The 24003-nt window shown below is 46.0% G+C and overlaps 1 protein-coding gene across 1 annotated transcript; it reads left to right on the forward strand.

The window, feature by feature from the left end:
• The first annotated feature begins 2579 nt into the window (after nt 1-2579).
• On the forward strand, nt 2580-23871 carry LOC115405743 (ubiquitin carboxyl-terminal hydrolase 33-like). The gene is made up of 24 exons (XM_030115435.1): nt 2580-2709; nt 4881-4980; nt 5152-5205; nt 5301-5363; nt 8320-8469; nt 8644-8752; nt 13864-13933; nt 15214-15327; nt 15487-15565; nt 16674-17118; nt 17215-17352; nt 17516-17631; nt 17879-18051; nt 18169-18239; nt 18328-18361; nt 18463-18508; nt 18620-18800; nt 18964-19090; nt 19177-19346; nt 20189-20270; nt 20605-20713; nt 21331-21433; nt 22061-22129; nt 22636-23871. The coding sequence occupies exons 2-24, from the start codon at nt 4897-4899 to the stop codon at nt 22791-22793; spliced, it is 2745 nt and encodes a 914-aa protein (XP_029971295.1). The 5' UTR covers nt 2580-2709; nt 4881-4896; the 3' UTR covers nt 22794-23871.
• Nucleotides 23872-24003: the final 132 nt, after the last annotated feature.

Genomic DNA, 24003 nt, shown 5'->3' on the forward strand with positions numbered 1-24003 from the left:
CAAACTTTGTACACAAGTAGCACAACTCAACAGTTGTGCAGGACAGTATGTACAATCAGACACACTGAACTATTAGCATAATCCAATAATACCACTTAAATCAAGCTTAGGATTTTGGAGGAAATGGAATGAAATTAAGGCTGCATGGGTTAAAAATATGTTCCAACCTCATAGATCAGGGCTGGGCAATTCATTTTCTGAAGGAGAGAACATGGAAAACTATTTGTCCAGGAAAGATTCTCCTCAATCCTGTTCAATAACATTATACAGTTGTCAGATTCAATCTTTGAAATGATCATGATTCAACTATGTCAACACAGTGAAGATGGACAATTTAGAACACATTCGAAACAGACAGCTGTCACTTTTAAAACAAAAGCCAAGCCGTTTGTCTTTTATCTTTTGTATTAGATCCTTAAATTGTCACAGACCAGAACAGATGTCCTTCTTTAGAGTATCAAGTGTTGCTCTGAAGCCTTTCTTGTATTAACTATAACGTTTCTATACCACCTCTGAATAGTCATTCAAAGTTGCATAACATCAGAAGCACGCTCACCTAAAATAGACATTTCACTCCGGGAGATCAGAAACGTTTGCAGGATGAGATCTGTTCTGGGGGATGATAACGAGCTGCTGGGGAACAAGCGGTGAAGATAATCACATTATGAAGAGCTCTGGACTCGGCCTGTCCCTCAGGCTAAAGGCTAACGCGGCTAACCGGGCTAATCAGCGGGCTAATAACAGCCGTCATGCTTCTCGAAGCGACGGACACGGCGGCTCCCGCTCAACATAAAGTCCTGGCTATCTCCTCGCTGACCGCAGTGGAGGGAAAACTGAAGAGAAAAGTCCCCGGTTACCTCTTCCTCCTCCTCCTCCGCAGACCGCTGCCGTGCTGGTGTTTCCTCCAGTCTTCGGCTGCTGCCCTACCGACCCCGGCTGAAGGACTCCAGCGTCCGCGCGCTGCCCGGATGCGGCTCCGCTCTTCGCTCTCTGTGCGCCCCCTGCTGGCCGCCTCGAGTATGGCATGACAGTGACAGTATTTGAGAAGAGGGCTTTGCCGTGAATATTTGGACTTTTTATTCACTTATTTATTGAAATCGAAGTTTGGAAAATGTGAAACACGATTCCCAGACAAATACTGAGGCTCTGAGAAAAAAAAGTGTCACTGTTTTTTATTATGAGATCATTTCTTTTAGGCAAAACTCAAGTCAACTTGAGCATTACAGTTATGATCTATGATAAAACATCTAAATCCAAGAATGTATGAGGGAAGCAGCCCAAAAGGATCAGATACTAAATAACACAGACAGCAGAAACCTGATAAGAATGAGGAGGAGCAAGTAACATGGAGAGACATGTCCCTAGTGCATGTACCACTGCAAGATGCAGAAAGTGGCTGATATCAAAAAGACCTACCTGTGGCTACAAAAAAACTGGGCTGACAACATGGAGGCACAGATTATGACAGCACAAGAACAGGCACTGAGCACAAGGGCCAGAGATTCAAGGGTCAGTCTGGAGGTGCAGGCTGTGCAAAGGTGCTCCACAGATGGTCCTCCACACTGTAGCAGGATGCGAGGTGGTGGTGAGAAAAACAACAGAAGAGGGCAGCAGTGATAGATGTGGCAGTACAGCTGAAAGTCGACTGAAGCCTCAGTTCACAAGAGCTAAACAGCTAAAATACACAGAACCCGCAAACTCCCAGGTCTCTACTGGAGGACCTGAGGCCCCAAGCTTATTGTTAACCAGCACGTTTCTTTTTATTGAATGAAAAATGTCTTCAGTTATGATATTATAACATTTGGTATTATTTGAGCCGTTTCCTATCATTAATGGAATGTACCTTCTTTTTTTTTTTAATTGTGTTAGATATGAAGAATATATGAGCATAAGTGATCTCGTCTGTCCAGGGGAGATCATTTATTTATTTATTTGTTAGTTCATTGAAAGGTTTCAGTTAGATATCTAAGAATGAACACAAGATTTGATATTTTTCAGGTATAAATGTGAAAATGTCTTCGCTATTAACACTTTTTTTTAACAAAAGACACCCAAACACAAACTTGTTTCTCAGATTGATACAGCTATATTTTCTACTTTGTAGCGTTATCAATAATTTCATTTATGAATTGATTTGTACTTTTGCACTGCTATTGGTTTGTGTTCTCCGTATCGACACATTTTTATGTGTGTTGAATGTACTGTTGATTATATAAATGATCTATGAGTATTGTGAAATGGATATGCCTTTTTTGAGTAATAGCTGTCAATCCTGTTGTTTGGGAAGGATTTGACCTTTATCTTTAAATAAGGAAATCTAAATGTATGACGAAGACTTTTACAGAATCTGCTGACTTATTTTATGATTGTTATTGTGGACTTTGTACTGCGTGTGTTTTCACGTAAAGCACGCTAAAAATAGAAAAACAGTACAAGGTGTTTGTTGATATTAAACTGTACTTGTCAAATGAAAAAGTGTACAAATAACCCATCAGAAGTATGAAAAGGAAAAAATGATTTAGATCATTTTATGAACATGTTCAAACCGGAAGGGGGCGGAGTCAGCTGTAACGTTAGCAAACCACGCTGAGCGACGGGACCGGGATCGTTAACGTGAAGGATTGTCCCGGACTGCACTCTGAATCCATGTCTTAGACAGCGGCCACGCTCAGATCTACCGGAGACGCAGCTTATCGTGCTATCTGACAGGTAAGACCGGGATGACAGGATTCTGAGCTGCCGCTGCCGCCTCCCGTCCGGCCGCTGTGGGATCATCGGTTACCGTGTAATACAAGAGCGCTAGCAGGCTAACGCCAGCTAGCTGGTCACCAGCAGATGGAATTAGACTCGAACTGTCGCGACCTCTAAACGTACTACCCGGGGCTGCTTACATTCGTGGTGTATTTGGAGCACCGTTATGAGTGTTATTTCTGGCTTTCAGAGCCAAACCACTAATTGGATGTTCGGTGATTGCAGCAGGCTAATGCTAATAGCGGGAAGATTGCCAGTCAGCCTGTGACGCTGCTGTCAGCGCCTCGCTGCTTTTGACAGCTCAGTTTAAAGAACACAGGAGCAGGCCATATCGGCGCACATCTGTCATGTGTGTCTTTATTTTACCCTCAGACTGAGTTAAGATGAGGCACTCCCTACAAATCTAACATTTGCAAGCAGGTAGCGTAGCTAGCATGATGCTACTCTTTGTGCACAGCCGGCGAAAGTGAGCCTTCCAGCTACATTTTGTTTACTAATGACATGCCTCGCCTTGTTTTGGTGCTGCTCGTAGTCCAATTTTACGGAGAAGAACGCATAAATCGGACAGTCGGCATCTGGTTAATTTGCGATGGTTGGCCGGGGTCAACGCCCCACCCTGACTGTCCCACCCCTTTGTGCAGGATTTCACATCCTGCAGCGTTGATCCGTCTGTCGTCTGGAGGCTGTCCGAGGCTGGGCAGTGATGGCGAAGAATCAGATATTCTTTCTATCACCAGCTTTGTGTAATCGCTGGAGGCTCGACGAGAAAACCACCGGCTAATCAGATTTCCTTGTGTGTACTACAACTGGAGCCGCCACTGTTGACTGTTTCGCCTCGGCGTGTTCCTCTGTGCAGATGCCTCCAAAGTCCAGGGCAATTACACCAGTCTGCATGATCAACAGAACTGCTGTTGTCCTCGTGTCTTATCAGATTATCTGGCTTTCAAAAATAAAGAAACTCAGCATGACTAATTGATAAACAGACTGAGTTATTGATGAGAAGAGAAACGTGCATGACTGAACTGCAGATTTTGCTACATGCCAGACTAGTTGTTTCTTCCTGGAAACCAGTGGTGAGGGAGTTAATCATTAGAGAAAATCATATTCTTGTGCTCTCTTGAAATCCCTATCTTTCTTAGTTATCAGCTCCTGACAGGTGTCTTTATTCGAGTAGAGACTTCAAGCTGGAAGTGTTTGTGCTGCTTAAAATGTCCCTTTTCATCCTCCATGCCTCGAACAAATAGATACAATATAGTGTCAGACTGTTTGCATGCACATGTTCAGTATGAGTACGTACTGTCAAAGTCACAGTGATCGGACCTTTTGTTTTTAAGTAACAAATGTTCTTCCATTTGGAAGGATAAAGGTTTTTTTCTTATTTCGAGTGCTAAATGCCTTATCAGTAATCTCATCCTTCCTGGAATGCAGTCCAGTTCCTGCTTGACTGTCCTTCCTCAATAAAATTCCCCTTTCTGCCGTTGAAGACAGTAGATATTTCTGTGCGCAGCTGCGACATTTCCTCTGACACAAAAAGTCTTGACAAACCAACCCTCAGGAGCCTGCATCCTCTCTTTCTATCAACAAGTCTGCCTCTCCCTTCAGGGCTCTGAGTTACTGCACCAGCTTCGTCTCACTTTGGGGAGGTGACGAGGCTGCAGCCTGTCAACGAGCACGATAGAAAATAGAAAATTCCAGAGTTTCCTTTTTATCTGCTAAAGAAGTGACTTAAAATCAGTTGAGAAGATCAGGCTCACCAAGAAGCTTTCAATGTTATATTGTCTTCATTCAGTAAGAATGGAAACGGAGCTGGAGGTGCTAAAGATGAAAGTGCTGAGAGTTTCAACTGGAGTGACTTGAATGAACAGATCAAAGTTTAGAAAGAAAGATGTGTACTGTAGTCTCTTTTTTTGTTTTTGAATAAATCCTGGATTTCCAGCTGCTTGTAAATGGAAATGTAGAATAATTGTAAAAACATTGATCAATATCAGTAGATTTCTGACTATGTTTGTCCTCCTGCTCTGTCTGATTTACACTTCTGGAGAAGTTCCACACCGTTTTATGAAGGTAAAGGCAGACTGCTGGAAAAAGCAGTACTCTCTTGACCGTCTCCTTCTTGTTGGCGTCCTCAGAGCGGCGGGTGGAGCCATGCCGCCGGCGTCCAGCTGTGACTGCCCCCACTTGGACTGCGTGGGGGAGATCACCAAGGAGGAACTGATTCAGAAATCCCATGTGAGTGACCTTCGCTCTGCACCCTGTCCGCCACCCTGCTCGTAGCTTACCTCTCCTTCAATCACGTTTTATTATCTCCTTCCATATTAAAGTCTGAACACAGAATGAGACTTCCGTTTCTTTCCACACTAATTTATTGCTTCACTCTCGACCGATTTCATGTTTTTTCAGGGTCAGTGCCAAGACTGTAAAGTTGGAGGACCAAATTTGTGGGCGTGTTTGGAGGTAAGTCATGATCTGACTGCGACATGCTCCCTCCACACACGATGTTTCTGTTCTTTAACACCCTGGTTGTCTGTTGTTTCTTGTTTCCTGTGCAGAATGGCTGTGCCTACGTGGGCTGTGGAGAGTCTCACACTGATCACAGCACCGTCCACTCGCAGGTGAGCCATCTGACTGTCCCTATGTTGTTTTTCAGAGCCAGTAGATATTAACATAATTGACAGAGAAATGGAGATATCAGTGGAAAGCAGAAAATGCCCAGATGGCAGTTCAGGACAGAAATACCGCTTGGGAGTCCCAGGAGCTCCGTCTCAGAATAAAAGTACCTCCAGCACGCCGTTTTATTTTTAACATTTTCACGATCAAAGAGAGTACACGTGCGTCCTTTAGCTTTTTGAAGTGCTGGTGTTGTTTAAACCCCACCAAGCCAGCTCTCCGCGCCTACGTCTCCACATTCACTTCAACTTCGGCAGCGGATCATCCATTATTAATTGCCATTCCTCTGGGAAGTGGGGGAGATTCACTGGCACTGTCAGTTCCATGGTTACAGTTTCTTTCCCTGCGAGCTGCGGCTCCTCCAGCCTCTGCTCTTCTCATTTGTGACTCAGGCTTTTTTCTCCGGCACGCTATGACCGAGCAGGGTTCGCCTGAGTGATGGACATAAAGGCAAACATGTAATTTGCTCTGCCTGTTGATACAGATCCTTCACTCTTAATCCAGAAAGGGATGGTTTGAAGTGCAAACCTTCCGAGGCTTCCTTCTAGATGTCAGCTGGTTATTGGATACAGAGTGCGCTGGTACAGAAATGTAATATCTGCAGTTTTCATGTATCGCTGATGAATTTGATATGCGTTCTCTAGCTGGGATGTTTTGTCTGTGATGTTCGCCGGCTGCCTTTTGGGCATTTTCAAAGCAGGCCCTCTTCAAGAGTGGCCGCGGTGCTTTCTTAGTGTCGTGGAAGCTCTGAGCGGAGTGTAATCTCTCATCTATACAAGGCTGCTGCTTGAGATCAGATGCAGTAATACTCAATAGGTATGGTGTTTGCAAGTCAAACTACAGAGGATCGTTGATCCATATCTGGCATCAAATGGACATAAAATCAGCCTTTACTCGTATTTGTAATTTAAAGATCAATCGGCAGCATGAGAGCCCTCTGCGAACAAATCCGTGAGTCCTTTCACATGTTGCAGAATATGAGCTTTCCAAATGCTTTCAAGCTCCCAGGTGTCCTAAAACCGAGAGTTTCAGTCTATGAAACCCACCGACAGACCCACTCTGAAAAGAACAGCGGCTCCTATGGCTTCTTATTTCTTATTGATCCGAGGCAGAGCGCTCCAGGGACTTGAGTGTCTCTATTTCACAGACAGAACCAGACCCAACCTGTTTCTTTGGATGTAGCTGCTGAAGTATTTTCTCCTTCAGTATTTACTTTAGCCAAAACACAGACGAGCATTGACTTGAGTGGTTGAGACGACCTCATACGCCCTGCTTCATTTTTTTCTTTTCTTGCTTGTATTTGGAGCGGGACTCTTTAAGCGCACATACAGAACGTTGTATGGGCTGTTTGAGCGTTTGGTGGGAGCTGTAAATTCAGCTTGTTAATAATGCCCCACTTGGTATATTTCCCTTCATGAATGATTCAGACGGAGGAGTTTTCAGGGCTGCGCTCAGTCTGGCGCGACACCTCTCTGCCTGCTCCGCTCCGCCCGGCAGCGCGAGGCCTAATGCAACCCCGATGAATAATACACCGCCTGCTCGCAGCGGGTCTCGTGCGAACGTGCCGGGCTGCTGGCGTTCGTCAGAGCAGCAGTGGGTCAGCAGAACTGGGCCACGGTTCCCTCAGCAGCACGTCCACCTGCGAGCTGAGGACTGCATGTTTTTGTGAAGAGAGAAGATCTTCATCGGTGTAGATAGAATCTGACACGTTTTCAGGTCAGCCTCCATCCGTCTCTGTCACCTTATCCAGTCTGGGTCCCGAGGGTCTGGAACGGATCCCAGCTGACTAAGCAAAAGGCAGTGTGCACCTGGGCAAGCACAGGGAGACAGACACCCTCCCATACGTCCACAGACCAGACACAGACCAATTTAGTCAACGCTTCACCTCAGATGCATTATTTTTGGACTGTGGCAGGAAACCAGAGTACCTGGACAAAATCCACGTCTGCAAAAGTGAAGGGAATTTGGAACAGCCAAACACAAACTGAAAGAGGAGAGGAGAAAACAGTGTTTAGACAGCCATAACAGCGACACTTCTTCTCAGTAAACTTGCAGGCAGTTTTCAAAGGATCTCTGCAGGAAGGTTTTCTAAACGCCTTCAGGAATGAAGCACAGATCTTCAGTGGAGATTCTTTCTCTTCCTGTTGAAAGCAGGACTCTGCACAGGTGCTTCCAGAAGGAAAATTCCTCTCAACATAGTTTAAATGATATCACGTTTCCTTTTTGGTATTGCATGATGTAATAATCACGTTTTGTCCAGTTGTGCCTGAAATCTTTGCACAATTCTGTATGTTAAAGAATCATCACTGTATCAGGTCTTATCTTTGTGATTTTTGGAAGTGCTGTCACATTTTATTAATTTTTTCTAGAGTTGTGCTATGAATAGAAATAATAGTTTACTGATAAACCTGAAATAATCTGCAGAATGTGACGTAACAGTCCTGTTGTAACCTCAAAGACAGTTTTATGACATCCTGCTGATTTATCTACTGGAGTCTGAAAGTTCACTCTTGAAGAATGTGTTTGTACCACGTGTTGGTTTATTGAGTCAGTGGAAGGAGCAGCAGGGAGGACAGTAAACCCAACAATGGCTGGAGACCTCGGCTACTGCACAATCATGCAGTCTATAAGCGTGATAAGCAGGTCGACACGGTTTACCCAGCGAACACCTGAAACCAGCAGAATGACCCAAGAGCCAAAACGCTCAAAAGGAAAGATAGATGTAGTGTTCAGCAGAGGCATGACTTGCATTAAGTCCTCTTTAAAACTTCAGTCTAGTTCTGAGTCGTAATCTTCATGTTATATAAGATTCATTGTATCGGAGTGGCGACACTTGTAGATCGTGTCGACGACCATGAGGCTGATTCCCAGGCGCTTCATCAGCTGTTCTTTCGTGCGCAGGAGACGAGGCACAACCTGACAGTCAACCTGACCACGCTGCGAGTCTGGTGCTACGCCTGTGGCAAGGAGGTTTTCCTGGAGCGTAAGCTGGGTCCTCACTCACCCAGCGCGAACATCAAACCCCTCCCATCGCCGCAGAACCCTGCTCAGGTACGACACAGGCGCTGGTTTGTTAAAGCAGGATGACTGACTGCTTTAATCACTGACATTAATATACGGTCTCCTCCTGCCTGATGATGAATCGCTGCAGTTTATTCTCAGAGGTATTGATGTGTTGATTTGCGAGGAGGGATTTTTATGAGGTTATCTTTCCTGTGGCTTCAGGATAACAGCAGGGCCCCCGGGAGCCCAGCGTCTCTCAGAGTGCCGCCGAATGGAGGCTGTGAGGATCTGGACATGGAAACGGAAGAGGAGGATGACCTGCGCGCCAGAGGTGAGCTCACAAAAAGAGGAATCACTACACCGAGCTGCCGTTTACACTGCAGCGTGGAAGGAAAAACGGAAGTCTTTCGCAGTGTTTTCGGTGTGTGATTACACGACAGCGGAGCCCAGACTGCTGTGGTGAAGTTTTAATTTCCAGGGACATAAACACACACTCTAATGCTCATCCTCACCAATGTGCTAATATTTAAGAGAGAAAGAATCGGGCTTCCCAATCATATAAGATTTATCACCAAGGAGAATTGCTACAACAGAAATAAGTCTCAAACACAAACGTCGGTTCTCTTTGAGCAGACTTTGTTTGCTCACATTTGCTCCTGCGGGCAGCGAATCCCAAGTGAACCCAAGTCGTGAGAGAAAGTGTTTACTGCAGCCAAGTCACAGAAATGCAGTGGGAAGCACAACCGCAGCTCCTCCAGGGGAATAACAAGCTACCAGGTCTACAGATATATCAAGAAATGAATATCAGATGAAGCAGTTCCGTGTTTATCTTCAAGCTTCCAATCAGCATTTAAAGAGCGTCTGCCGTAGCCACCTTTTTCTTCCCAGTGTTATCGTCGCTCCAATTAAAATCAGGTTCTTTTGAAGCCGGCGGGGTGACAAAAAAACGTAATTACATTTGATCACCTCTTCACCCAAGTCAGGCAGAATTAAAATGAAGAAACACTTCAAACAGGAGCTAAGTAATCAGTTTAGTTGAAAGTGGAATTAAAAGGAGTACTAAACGTCTGCATCAGGACGAGTTCCAGAGGCCCTGACACGTCAAGTCGTCTTCAAGGAACAGCCGCTGATGGACGACAGCTTCCAAAACTGTATTTAGAAGAAATACAACTAAGACCTCCGTGTTCCACTGAAATATACCTGGAAAGCTGAAGAGAATGAATAGAGTGAGGAATAAGTTGCTGTTGTGAATCTGAAATGTCTCATGTCGTTGTGGAAAATGGTCGAGTTGAGCAAACTGACGGTCCCCAAAGCAGCGCTAACAGCCGGAGTGTAGGTTAAAACTGGCCGTATAACACGTCACGTCTTCCCCACTGCAGCCACCAGTGCAACAGAACGGAGTCGCAAGCCAAGGGACATGTGCTGCACCGTGCACCGTGCAGCTCAGGTGCTGGCAGCGCTTCTCTGCTTTGGTTATTTTAGTCCCAAATGCAGATCGTATGATCAGGAGGGCGGAGGAAAGGAGCTTTGGGCTGCGTGTCCTGTGCAGACCTGGCCGCTCAAGTCGAGGTTTTACAAAACGTGAGGCGTGCCTGGCCGGGAGGATGCAGCACAAGGTGAAAAGGACAGCTGCACGCCGTCTATTTTAAACTGTTTTACTCACTGTGCGGTGGCTGGTTTGCCCTACTTACCGATGCAGAAAAGACAAGGACAAAGAAAAGAATTTCTCCTCACTTTTAGCTTTAGTGTGAATCAGCCACTTTTCATACAGCAAGATGTGTTGTATTATAAATACATTACAGACCAAAACTTCACATATTCAACCAGTTAGAGTACACTTAGCATTAATTTAAAATGAATAATGCTTCTCTGACCTCCAGGCCTTGATTTCCTCTCTGTTTCAGTATTGAAGAGTCATGCATATATTGTGTCGAGGTCCAGATTGGAATCCGGCCGGATCCGTGATCTGTATAGATTCTATCCTGGACCGGCCCACAGTGGTTTGTGATTTTGGTCAGTCCAGAGTGGAATTTTATCTGCTGGCCCAAATCAGAATCCCAGTGTTACAATATACTGGTATGAATAGTCAGATGTTCTGTTTGCATTTGGACTTTATTGCATCTTATTAAAAGAAAAAAATAATTGACAATCATTTGTCAGAATCTTAGAATTCTGTATTGCAAGTTGGTGTAAAAATCAATAAAGAGATTGCTCTTATTACAAAACTTTTTGGAAAATAAACCCCCAAACTATTTTCAACAGTATTCTCTCAAGTTCAGAATTTTGTTTATATAGCAGCTGTGTACCATGAGGACAGAATGAATTCCTGTAAACGTAAAACTGAAGCATTGCAACTGGTAAGCGGTATCCCCAACCCCCCTAAGAAAAAAAATGAACTACATCTTCATTGGACACTATAACATGTTTTATTCTCACATGGAACCTAGTGATGGTATTCCCAGCCATTACACAGTAGTAGTACAATGCTACTGAAACTCCCACAGATACTAATTAAAATGTGAACAGATTCAAGTTGCCACATTCTGTAAATGAAGTAGAAACTGACTTATCTTCAAATTAAAACTCACTCCTGCATCCCCATTTGGTCACATGACACTCGGTGGAGCACCTGAGTCCTGCTCGCTTGCAGCAGCACTTGTTGGAGCCGCAGCTCCCACGGCCCTGGCACCTGGAGGTGGAGGTGGTGGACTGGTGTTCGGTCTGGTCCTTGACGGCTCGGATGAGGGACATCTCAGAGCGTTTCTGGGTCAGCTCTCTCAGGGGCTGGGAACACGATCGACTTCATATCTGCCAAGTCGGCTGAAGAGAAGGATCCGTTAATGATGCCTGTTGCACAGTAGACCTTGATTGGGGTGCGAGAACAGTTGTGTTTTTGTAGGACCTTTTGTGGAAGTCCTGTCAAATGGAGATCCATGTACGGTGCTGCAGTTGGTGATCTGGAAGCCTTCAGCCACAGCGTTGTCTCGGTGCAGGAGGTAGCACTCATGGCTGCGCTTCACTGATGGCGGCGCCGACTGGCACGGTGTCGTAGGAGCGTCCTCTGGCTGGAAGGCAGTCAGTCTACCTGTAGACGATGAAGCTGAAGAAAGCTGATGGAGTAGTGCTGCTGCAGACGTCCCTGGCTCTACCTGAGAAAAATATCAAGATTTTACATGTTATGACAAGTTTTAATTAATGTGAATTCTATTTTAATTAATAAAAATTTCACATATACAGTGCATAAACAGCCTACTTACAGTGTCATCCCCTGACAAGTGGTGTTGGGGTGGCTCTGGCAGGACTTCTTGCACCTCCGATTCTGTTTGAAACAGTGAAGGATCAATGACCTCTTCTTCCAGTGTTCCCTGTTTAAACGTAACATCATGGAAAATCAGTTTAAACATTCAGTGCTGCATCGACAAGCATCAAGAAGTACCATCAAATTGATTGTACGTTGAAATGTGGTATTTAAATTAATATACTTGGTTACCTGTTCTGCTGCAGGAGGAGGAAGTCCTGCTGGGGTTTTTGTCCAAAAACAACCTCATACGGTGTTTTACCGGTGCCTGTTGCTGGAGACGTGTTGATAGCATGAGTGACTAACTGCAGTGCTGTTGACCATGAGACACCATGCTCTTCCAACCATTTCTCCAGTTTCAGCTGGAGATCACCATTTCCTGAATAAAGAATGTTATATAGAAATACATGACTTTTTGATATTTACAAGATAATTCTTTATAAATATGGATGAAATTGTGCAAGGTCTAAACGTATAGGTATAATGAACTTGCGGCATGCAAGCCATACCTGGCTGGACACATCCTTGGCTCTGGGGGTTTGTGGGCCTCCCGTGGATTATCAGCATGCCTGGCCAAAGGGTCGTTATCTCATTGATGACTGCTGCCGCAAATTCTCTTCCGTTGTCGGACTGAAGAATTCTTGGTGGCCCAAACATGGAAAACAGCATGACGAGTTTCTCAGTCACCTGGAAGAGTCCATAACAACATCAGGATAAGTCTTAACCAAGGAAAATATGCAAGCGACATAAATCACTGTCAGCCTACCTCAGCAGCCATATTGGATGTCAGTGGAAATGTCCAGGAATAATTGGAGCAGTGGTCCCTGGCATGCAGAATCCATTTGAAGTCCCCATCAGGCCTGGCGGTCATGTCAATAAAGCTGACGTGCACTCGTGTGAGGAATCCCAGGGAAATGAGGGGATCCTCTGGCTTGGGCTGCCTCGCAGCCTGACGTCTGCTGCAGGTGAGACAGGTCTGCAGGTACAACTCCACAGCAACCCTCGGTATGAAGGCGTAGCTGGCCTTGATTTCTTCCCATGTCTTGTGGCGCCCAGAGTGACCGGTTCTCTCGTGGCACTGGTGCAGGGTGGAATACAAGTCGTCCCTGGTGACGACAGGATTGGCTGTCTTCTTACAGAAGAGGACCATCTTGTTGCCTGCAGAGAACAGAGATTATTAGTAATAATAACCAAAGGTTCTGCCTTAGATCTTTTGTTAAAATGTGCTTTAATTCTGAAAATGATTGTATTACAGCAAAAAATATCAGTTTATTTTCATCATGGTTACTTGGTCTATGCCAATTTTAGTATAAAGAATACAGCATATTGCTGAATCAACGGTTTCTAAATATATATTTAACATGATTACTTTCTGTAAAAGAAATTTTGACTCTGTAGTTATCCTGGGTACTTACCAATGGCCTGGGTTTCAAAGTTGCTGTGGCTCCAGTGTTTAAACTTTGCGCCATCATCACACTTCTGTCCTTTGGTCAGGCACAAGGCCGCTATGATTTTCTGGTACTGGTCTTCACTCAGCAGAAACTTCTCCCTCTTCTTGGGACTCAGTGAAGAAATATGGTTTTCAAGCAGCTGCTCAAATCTGCTGCGTTGCTCCATGGTGGAGAGCAAGTGAAGAGATGGTCCTGTGGTTCCCAGCGTTTATATAACGAGGGCTGGCCCACATCAGAATTCTAATCTGGGCTGGCCCACATTGGAATCCTATATAGACTCCATTCTAGGCCAGTCCAGAATGGGATCCGGTCTACATTTCATTCGTTGCCGGTCCACAATGGAACTCCAGTCTGGGCCGACCTGATTGGGTTTGGCTCTGAATTCATAGAGGCTTTAAATATTTTCATGCACATTTGACTGCAGCATGGAAAATGTACTTTGAGCACGATTAGAGCCTGAACTGAGAGAAGACTAATAGCTGTGGTTAAATAGTCCGTGAACAACTTTGGGACAGTGGAGAATACCTACAGCGACCGATTTAATATCCTGCATGCAGCCGCTTCACCCCGCTCCCGCAGCGAGAGGCGATGCAGACGGAACGCGGACGCTCTCTACCTGCCAATAAAATTCACGGGCACTTGATTCGGTGAGAGACCGGCTTTAATTTCCCCCGTGTGCTCTGTCTCCGTCAGGCCTGACGGGGCTGAAGAACATCGGCAACACCTGCTACATGAACGCCGCCCTGCAGGCGCTGTCCAACTGGTAAGACCGCCATCCCCCCCAAACACACACACACACACACACACACACCGCCCCCCACCATCCTGCCTCATGTCTTCTCGTTACTTCCGTCTCAGCGCCCCCATATTCACCACGCTCGCGTTTAGTGAGAGTTCGCCGTTTTATGCACCACCTTCCTATTTGTTGTCGACTCTGAAAAATCCCACCTCGGCCGTGTCGGTTCTGGGGACGCGACGGCTGAGCGGGAATTGCTGCAGTGCATCATTTGATACGGCAGAAGTGGCCTTTTCTCGTTCCCTGCAGGCTCTTCTGTTACAAATGAACACCGACTCCCAGCCGCTCTCCACTGCTGCTTCGCCTTTGTTTTCTTTTCTCATCTCTCTCTTGCTGCTTCTTGCCCACTCTGAGTGTTTTATTGTTTATTGTTGTGCCAATCCCTGTGATTCATAGTTTGTGTTCGGCCTGCTGATGTGGTCACTTTAATTAGAGCGCCGCAGACAGTTTTATAACTTCACTTTAGTACTTGTCCCTCAGTTTTTCATGACGTCTCCTCCGTAATGTCATGTGCCAAAAAAAGAGAGAAAAAAGAAACTGTTGATGCCGAGTCTTGATACAAGTCAAAATGAGAAGAGATGTGGGTCAAAATTTGCAATCTAAATCATATTCCAAAAATAGGAGGAACTGAGTCACGCAGCTGCAGAAGGAGGGACCCTTTTCCTGCAACTTTCCTTTGATGTGTGTGTGTCTGTGTGCGTGTGTGTGTGTGTGTGTGTGTGTGTGTGTGTGTGTGTGAGCGCCGCTTCCCTCTGCTACCGTCGCGCCGTTATTCGCTTCGGAGGACTTTTCTCTTCCTGGCAGAGGAAAGGAAACACTCCATGCTTTATTCATCCTGGAGCTGATCTGCCTCTTGCAAATTCCTGTCCGTTCCGTGTCCGTCAAATGGAATCCGCAAAGCTGGGGTTCTTTTCAGTCCGCTGCTCTAGTTTTCAGATTTCTCTCGTGCGATTTGGTACTTTGGGAGTTTCTGGTACTTTGAACAGCGTGAACAGTTACATCCCTACAAAAGGTCTTCACATATAAATAAAAAAAAATAATTTTTTTTTGCTAAATATAGTAATTCAATAGAAGTTCATTCATTTGCTTTTTTTAAATAAATTTGTCCAGTAAATGACATTTGCCGGCTTGATTCCCGCCTCTTCGTTCCTCTCACTGAAACAAAGGCTCCTCTGTTGTGGGCAGATATTCAGTAAAAGCCCGTTGGTGCCGACATGTGATATCTTCCTCCTCTTGGTCCCGTGCAGCCCGCCGCTGACGCAGTTCTTCCTGGAGTGCGGCGGCCTGGTGAGGACGGACAAGAAGCCCGCGCTCTGCAAGAGCTACCAGAAGCTGGTGACGGACCTGTGGCACAAAAACAGGTGTTTGCTGCCGTTTCCTCTTTTATTGAAGCATTACAGACATAGATGAGTCGATGCTGATGTGACTTTGATCACTGTTCACTGCAGCTCTGTCTCATGTGGTTCGTAATGGCGCAACGAGGAAATGCTGTGTTTCTGAATCGGTTTCGTGTCTTGCAGGCCCTCGTACGTTGTCCCAACCAACTTGTTCCAGGGGATCAAAGCCATAAACCCCATGTTCCGCGGATATTCCCAGCAGGTGGGTCATCCCCGATGATGAAACCAATGTGCAACACAAACAAGACGCCGAGCCGCTCTTCACAATCTAACACACATTCAGTTTTACTTTGTTTTTGCAACACTGTCAACATGGCTCTGTTTGTAGTGTCGCATAGGCATCTGTCTATAATCAAATATGTGCACTGATTTCATGTCTTTTAAAGATACTTCATCAGGCCTCGCATCACCAGAGCTTTATCCTCGGCTTGATTTTTCCTCAGAGTGTGAAACTGTGCTGAGGTGGGGTTATTATTGCTTTGACCTTAGACTATTAGCTTATCGCTGATGTGGAAGAGTCTCTCCTATTTCCCTTCCAGTTCATATCACCCTTTTCTCATTCCTCAACAGAAATTGTATTAGCTTGAGCTCAGATAAACTGAATCCTCTGCCTCTGAGCAGAGGTACTTACTTTAACACACACACACACACACACACACACACACACACACACACACACACACACACACACACACACACACACACACATAAGACTTGAAGGTGAAGTGCATGATTTGATTCTAGCTCATGCTTGAAAGCAAAGTTTGGTGCATTATAGAAATAAAGGGTTTGAAGTGATGGTAAACGGTATTTGGCCTGTGTCTGGAGGGAAAAAAAGAAACGGCATCCATAAGCCCGAGCGGTGAGATGATGAAAGAGCCGGGTTCCTTTTGGCTCGCCAGTGTTTGTTCTGAGGAATATTCATTTGTCACGCCACGCTGGGCGGCACAGCCTTGAATTTAGCGCCGCTTTGAATAAAGTCAACATTCCTGCTCCTGGGAGAGGGGACGTCATTTGGCTTGAAGAAGGAAATTAGATGCCTGAGGTTCATTAAGTTTGCTTACACATTTGTGAGCGTTGGGCTTTGGGTTCTGAGACCCAGGACTGGGATAAACAGGTAGGTGAGGCGGTTGAAGCGTGTAATTTGGGCAAAGATTAGCATTGAGAAAGCGTTACTGTGTACAGCGAAGACCTGCATCAGCTTTTCTTTAGCAATAGGGAATTAAATGTTGGAAAAACCAGAATAACTTTACCGTCTATAATTAATCGGCTATATAAACTCAGATTTTGTCGGTTTCTTCCCCGATCAGGACTCTCAGGAGTTTCTGCGTTGCCTGATGGATCAGCTGCACGAGGAGCTGAAGGAGTCGCTACCCGAGCCCTACGACCAGTCCAGCGGCATCGCCGTGGACGACGGCCCCGAAGAGGACAACCACAGCCAGTCTGACGACTTCCAGTCCTGCGAGTCCTGCGGCAGCAGCGAGAAGGCCGACAACGAAGCGCAGGTCGGGACCGCGCTGCCCGCGGACGACACCAACGAGGCCGAAATGCTGATTCCGGAGCAGGACGAGATCCAGGCCAACCGGGAGTGGCAGAAAGAGAAGAACATGATTAACGACCTTTACCGCTCCGGGGTCAACGGCGTCATGGGCGGAAACGCCGGAGCCGACATCGACAAAGACGTGGACACCACCACCGAGACCACGCCCATCATCAGCAGCCAGGGGGCCCTCAAGGTGCAAGGGAGGACCTCGGGTAAATACAGAGCAGGAGATGCATGCTGGGTCTCAGTCCCTGTTATGCTTTTTGATTAAATTGTAAATATTAAAGTCTGGGTTTTCTCTTCATCAGATTGCTTTCCAGATATCCAGATGTCGAACACCACAAGGCCACAAAGTCCAGTCCCCATGGAGGGACACATTCCTAAAATGTCCAGCAGTCCACCCAAAGCGTCTGGCTGGCCCAGCCTCAACCCCGCTCATAAGAAAGGTATCCAGGTTCCCTCGCCGCACGGTCGCACTCGGCCACATCCCAACTGAAAGCTTAGAAGTTCTTTAGTCAAGTAACAGTATCTCTTGTCTATCTCCGCTGCCTCATTACTTTACTGGAAGTCGCGGTTCTCATATTTCTCTGGCTCCCTGCCTTCCCACAGCAGTGACCACATTCTCCCCGCCAAAGAACAAGCGTCAGAAGAAATATCGCAGCGTCATCTCGGACGTGTTCGACGGGACCATCGTCAGCTCAGTCCAGTGCCTCACCTGCGATCGGGTCAGTTCTTGTGCTGTTCCGTGAACGATGTGCGAAGTGATGAGTGTTCTCTCCCTGCTTTGCCCCCACCCCGGGCACGCCGGGTCAAACCTCGACCTCACGTGAAGTTCCTTCCCTGTGAGCAGGAGCAGCCGAACAGATGCTTCATTGTTCTCTCTCCGCTCTCACGATCCGTGGCGTCGCTGAAGATCCTCGACATGCCGTGTTCATGTTTTGAGATCGGACCCCATGTGGCCTGTTGTTTCAGGTGTCTGTGACCCTGGAGAACTTCCAGGATATCTCGCTGCCCATCCCGGGGAAGGAGGACCTGGCCAAGCTCCACTCATCCACCCACCAGACTTCGCTGGTGAAAGCTGGCTCCTGCGGGGAAGCTTACGCACCACAGGGGTGGATAGCATTTGTCATGGAGTACATTAAAAGGTCCGTTTATATATCTATGGATTTATATCCCACACTCTATATTTATTTACATTTTTTACCTGGGATATTAGTCAGTGGCTGTTTGGAGTAAAGCTGCCCTCTGTGTTTGTGTTTCAGTTGGTTCTGGGGGCCAGTGGTTACGCTACAAGACTGTCTTGCAGCTTTCTTTGCCAGAGATGAACTAAAGGGTAAGCATGTGGGCGGAAAAAAAATCTCTTTTACCAACACAAATGTCAGGATTGATGCTTCACTGACTGCGTGTTTGCTGTTTTCTAGGAGACAACATGTACAGCTGTGAAAAATGCAAGAAGTGAGTAATTCTCAGTGCCTTGTTGGCAAGACTGTTGAACAAGACAATTCTTCCTTTCACGGATCATAAAATGCCCTCTCCTTCATTTCCTTTCCTTGCAGATTACGAAACGGTGTCAAGTTTTGTAAAATGCAAAGTCTGCCAGAGGTAGGCGGACGTTTCTCGTATCTCGTACAGTGAAGACACTCAAACTTGTTTTCATAGAGACGTCAGATATGAGCTTTCTAGAATGACAGCCATTGTGTTCCCCTTCTCTAGATCCTCTGCATTCACTTGAAGCGCTTCCGGCACGAGTTGATGTTCTCCACCAAGATCAGCACCCACGTCTCCTTCCCGCTGGAGGGCCTGGACCTGCAGCCGTTCCTGGCCAAAGACAGCTCTGCCCAGACCTCCAACTACGACCTGCTGTCGGTCATCTGTCACCACGGCACTGCCAGCAGTGAGTAGGCCCCGCCCCTCCCCCCGCCGCGTCAGGCCGGGCAGCTGCCATCACTTGGCACGCACCGAAGTCCCGCATTCATTAGACTGTAAATAAAATTCACACGTACTTGTCAGATTTGTGAATGCGGCTCTAACGCATTCCTCTCTCGTCTCCTCTCCAGGTGGCCACTACATAGCCTACTGCAGGAACGACGTCAACAATCTGTGGTACGAGTTTGACGACCAGAGCGTGACCGAGGTCTCCGAGTCCTGCGTGCAGAACGCCGAAGCCTATGTGCTTTTCTATAAGTGAGTCAACACACAAGAATCATGCGGTTCTGGAAGAACTCCGCAGTCGTGCTCCTGGTTTGACGAGCGGTCTGTTTCTGTGGCAGAAAGAGCAACGAGGATGCGCTGAAGGAGCGCCGGAGGGTGTCGGGCCTGTTCAACATGATGGAGCCCAGCCTTCTGCAGTTCTACATCTCCCGCCAGTGGCTCAACAAGTTCAAGACCTTCGCTGAGCCGGGGCCCATTTCCAACGACGACTTCCTCTGTTTGCATGGAGGTATGTGTGAGTACAGTACTGGGAGGTCAAACGCTCCTGGGCTGTGCCCTCCCTCAGCTCAGGTTCCACAGAGTCGACACAGCTGTCCGTTCACAGCACAGCCAGCCTCAATGGGGGTTTTTACATCTTTTTGTGAAGATGATCCTCTCCAGTGAACAAAGACGAGCGAAAGACCCCAAAAGGGGTTTGTGCACATCGAGCTCCTCTAATTTCACGCCGTGCTCAAGCGGCCTCCGTAAAGTTTCACAACGCCGAGTTTTGAGTTTGAAAATGTAGATTTATGAAAAAGCATACAGGCTGCAGAGGAAGTGTCTCACGGTGTAAATAAACACCTTTAAGGTGTTCTCTCGCTGCCAACCACCTTCGTTTGAGCCCATAACTGGTTTGTCGGGTGTGTGTGTCGAAATGCTGAGTGAAACCGCGGGTGCTTTGCAGCAGTGCGGCCAGATACTGTAGTTTCAATGCAAAGCTGAAGGCGTAACATCTCAACGACCCAAAAGCTGAAGGCAGAATAAGTTAGCAGATCTTTTGTTTCTTAAATTGATTTTAAACTCTTTTGATTTGTCTTTTGTCTGAGCCCCAGGGTTTTTCTCTTTTACAGAACAATTCAGGTTGTTATCGTAGTAAACTAAGATATTGTTCTTGATCTTTCATCCAGTCTGCAGGAAGAAAAAGAAAATTCTCGATATTTTTAACTAGGAAATAAAGCACAGGCCTGTGTGAGCATTTGTGTATTTGTTCTTTTGGACACACGTTCAGTGTTTGAGGCACTGATCTGCAGTTTTCGGAGTGTCTCTCTTATGCTGTGAAGGTCTGATGATTCTTTTTACAAATGTCTGCAGGTGTGCCGCCCAACAAAGCCACGCTGATCGACGACCTGGTAGTAATGCTGCCCCAGAATGTGTGGGATCACCTTTACAGCAGGTGTGTGAAGTGAACAGTTGTGCGGCGCTGCACACTTCCTGATTTCATTCACATGTCCAGCATTCATTTTCACAATGTCTCAAAGGTTAACTCCAAAGGAGCGATTCAAAGCTCCAAGCAGGGGCTCCAGTTTCCCACAGACCACATGGTTTTCTGGGTACATTAGATTAATGAGAATGGACAATAATACAGAATCAAATCTGCTGATTGGACAGAAGGAAGGTCCTTCAGTTTGTGTGCAGGCAGTGAGGGTCAGAAGGTCGTAGCGGTGGATCTGATTTCTCGGTGGTTTCCTTCATCAGTTTGAGGCGTCCGTGTCGTCTGTTCTCTGCAGGTATGGAGGCGGGCCGGCCGTCAACCACCTGTACGTGTGCCACACCTGCCAGATCGAGATAGAGAAGCTGGAGAAGCGGCGCAAGTCGGAGCTGGACATGTTTGTCCGGGTGAGTTTTTTCTTTGCAATACATGTAAAGCTGTGATAGCGCCTGTCTGAACAGAGGAGACTTTTCTTTTTTTTAAATCCCAAAGCATTGAGTGTGAGTGAGCCAGCGTGCAGCCAGTACACCTGAGTGTGTGAAGCCTATTCTCCAGTCTGTTTAACCAGTTGATGGGCTGCATGTGTTGGTGCTCTCCACCCCGGCGGGAGGCGAGAGGTGTGAGTCTGATGAAAGCCTTATCATTAATGCATTGGGACAGATGCAGCTGTTATTGCCTGCTCAGTGTGCCCGCTCACACACAATGGCTGTTCAAAGGAGAGATGTGTGTGTGTGTGTGTGTGTGTGTGTGAGGGGGGAAAAAAAAGCTTGAGTGAGCCAACAGGAAGGGGATCGTTCCGTTTTTCCAAGAAAGCTGAAATTGGTGCAGCGTGGCGTTGAGAGCGTCCTCTAATTGGAAATAACTAGCAGAGAGAATTGATTAGGTTTTCCATCTTCTCTCCTCTCAATCCTTTTATCCTCACTTAATTTTTTTTTTCTTCTTCTTCCTCTCCTTCTTTGCCCCCACCCCCACCGCTCTGCCCCTCCTCCCTCCGGTCTCCTCCCCCGCTTCCCTCTCTCCGCAGCTGAACAAGGCGTTCCAGGAGGAGGAGTCTCCAGTGGTCATATACTGCATCAGCATGCAGTGGTTTCGCGAGTGGGAGGGCTTCGTCAAAGGAAAAGGGAACGGTAATTGGACAGAACTGTTGCCTCTCCAGGCCCCCCTCCTCCTCCTCTCCTCAAGTCCCCTTTAAATGTCTCATTCAAAGGTTAAATGTTTCCCACAGAACAACTGATGATCCATCACATAAAAAACACTGATTTCCAAAGAAATGGCCACTCTGTGAATCTCCATAAATGTGCAGAAAGTCTCCGCCGACGAGGAGCCGGTGTTCTCATGAAGCTGTTGTAGTCCCGCTTCTTCTCCTCATTTATCTTCAAAGAGTTTTGCTTTGTTCCCCCGAGTCAGGTTTTTACCCTGCTACAGCAGAGCGGAGCGTCGAAACACATTTCATTCCCATTCCACTTGTTCTCCCTTTGTTTTGTTTTTTTTTTTTTTTGTTGGCTTCCCTTGCTTTGTATTGTCACGTCTATTTATACCAGCTCGCATCTCACACGTCTGCAAACCTCTTTTTTCCTTGACTCCTGCTCCTCCAATATTTGCAGTTGGGGGGAGCGGAGATCTGCTTCTCATGATATGACAGAAGCGTTTGGCTTCTTTAACATCGTTGCTCTTTCAACCAGTTTTGATGTTTTGACATAATTAAGCGGCTAATTGTGGCATTTCCCCCCTTTCTTCTTCTTCTTTTTTGTAAGACCCACCGGGACCAATCGATAATGCCAAGATCACAGTTAACAAGAACGGACATTTGACACTCAAACAAGGTACAAATATGACTGTACGATCAGACCTATGCTGGAATCTGAATGTTTGTTTTTCATTGTTACTATGCACAAAAACGTGTGTTATGTTTGTTTCATTGTTGTAGCAATGTTTTTTTAGCAACAGATCTTAGACCATTGGAAAGCCTGATTATTCCTCTTTCATATGGGGCCATGTTTGCTAGGAATATGCATTTGTGGGATGAGCAGCGGGGCTAAGGATGCGAGTTATATCCATGAAAAATGTGCCCAAACTATTTTTTTCCCCTTTGGTTAATTTGTTCAGTGTTTGTTTGATTTAATCATTTAAATCAGTCTGAGTAATTGCTTTTTCTCTGCTCCCATCCCACAAATGCATATTCCTTGCAAATGGAAGTGATCAGGCTTTTTAATTGTTTTCAAATGAAACGAATTTCTCAATTTCTTTTGGTGTGTTTCTCAGAAAGTAATCATGTGTTGCTTGTCTACACTCTATGATCTATAAGTTGATGTTCTCGTTTTCCCCGCAGGAGCCGACTCGGGTCAGATTTCCGAAGAGACGTGGAATTTCCTCCACTCGATCTACGGCGGCGGCCCGGTGGTGACGGTCCGGCCCAGCGTCAGCCACCTGGAAGCCGAGTCGCTGCAGTCGGAGGAGAAGATCGAGGTGGAGACGCGCTCCGTCTAAGCAAAGCACTCGCCAGTAAACAAAGGAAAATGTTTAAAAAGTTAAAAAAGAAAAAAAAAAGAGAGAGAGACAAACCCTTTTTATTTTGCACTTGACTTTTTTCTTTTAAAAAGCATTCAAGCGAAGGACCTCATTTGTTCTGCTACACGACAGCCTTTGACAGAGGGAAGTGATGTCTGAAAAAAAGGTCTGCCACGTTGTACAAATCTGTATAAAGAGCTCTTAAATTTCTATTAGCACTGTAGTATTCATGTGTCAGGTTGTTTTCAGAACCAAGCATTTACATTTTGTGCAGCTAAAAAAATTCCACTGAATGCCATACTTTTTTTTTCTTGACCAAATGAGCACATATTGTATGTTCACGTGTTGCTGATACTGATGAATCACAATACAGCTTGCTGTAGATATATCACACATCTGTTCTTGTTGTATGAAAATATTGTGACTAAAAGGTTAGGAGAGCAAACCGTGTCGCTTAACGTGTCGGAAATCTAAAAGGTTATGAAGGGACTAAATGACTGAGTAGTCTCAGGAATGAAATCTGTGTTTCTTTGCACTGTTCTGTAGATGTACAAATTGGCATGACAATGTCTGGTTTGTATTTGAATGTACCAGTACTGATGAGTATAATGGTCAGGATTCAGCACTTGGTTATTTATGAGAGGAGGAGGAGGAGGATGTGATTTCTTATGTCAGTAATACTATAGTAGAGAATATGTGGCAGGCAGACTCTGTTAGGAATGCATGCTTTAACACTCGAATCCCAGTTTAACATCACATGTAACTGCATGTAAATGCAAAGCAGCTCATAAATCGTGCACGCAGTCCAGATCTGTCTTCACTGAATTGTACAGCTACAGACTCATGTTGTAGTATGGAATAAGCACCATCAGCAGCAGCAGCAGCAGCAGCAGCAATCTGAATAATCAAAGGCATTATTTTTGTGTATGGGCATGGTGTTGCTTCATATGTTGGCTGATGGGGGGGCTCAACACAATGCTGTTCTCCCAGGTTTTGCATATGAATAAGATCTATCTTAATTTTTGCTGGCTGACACTATTAAAACTTGATGAAAACATGTTGAGCTGCTTGATTTTTCTGTCACTGTAGCGTTGACTCTGAGGCTGAGAAACGGGGGGGTGAAGGTTGAATAAAACAGACACTTAACGTGACAGTGATCGCTCATCAATGAAACCAAAGTGGCACGGAG

This window comes from Salarias fasciatus, chromosome 18 (genome assembly GCF_902148845.1).
Source record: "Salarias fasciatus chromosome 18, fSalaFa1.1, whole genome shotgun sequence".
In the NCBI taxonomy this organism is placed as follows: Eukaryota; Metazoa; Chordata; class Actinopteri; order Blenniiformes; family Blenniidae; genus Salarias; species Salarias fasciatus.

Bases quoted from the DNA above. Each gene is read 5' to 3' on its own strand.
- LOC115405743 (XM_030115435.1), top strand. From the start codon at position 4,897: ATGCCGCCGGCGTCCAGCTGTGACTGCCCCCACTTGGACTGCGTGGGG. The intron at 8,470-8,643 runs GTACGACACAGG...CTGTGGCTTCAG, and splicing joins CGCCGCAGAACCCTGCTCAG to GATAACAGCAGGGCCCCCGG. The intron at 18,509-18,619 runs GTAGGCGGACGT...CCCCTTCTCTAG, and splicing joins AAATGCAAAGTCTGCCAGAG to ATCCTCTGCATTCACTTGAA.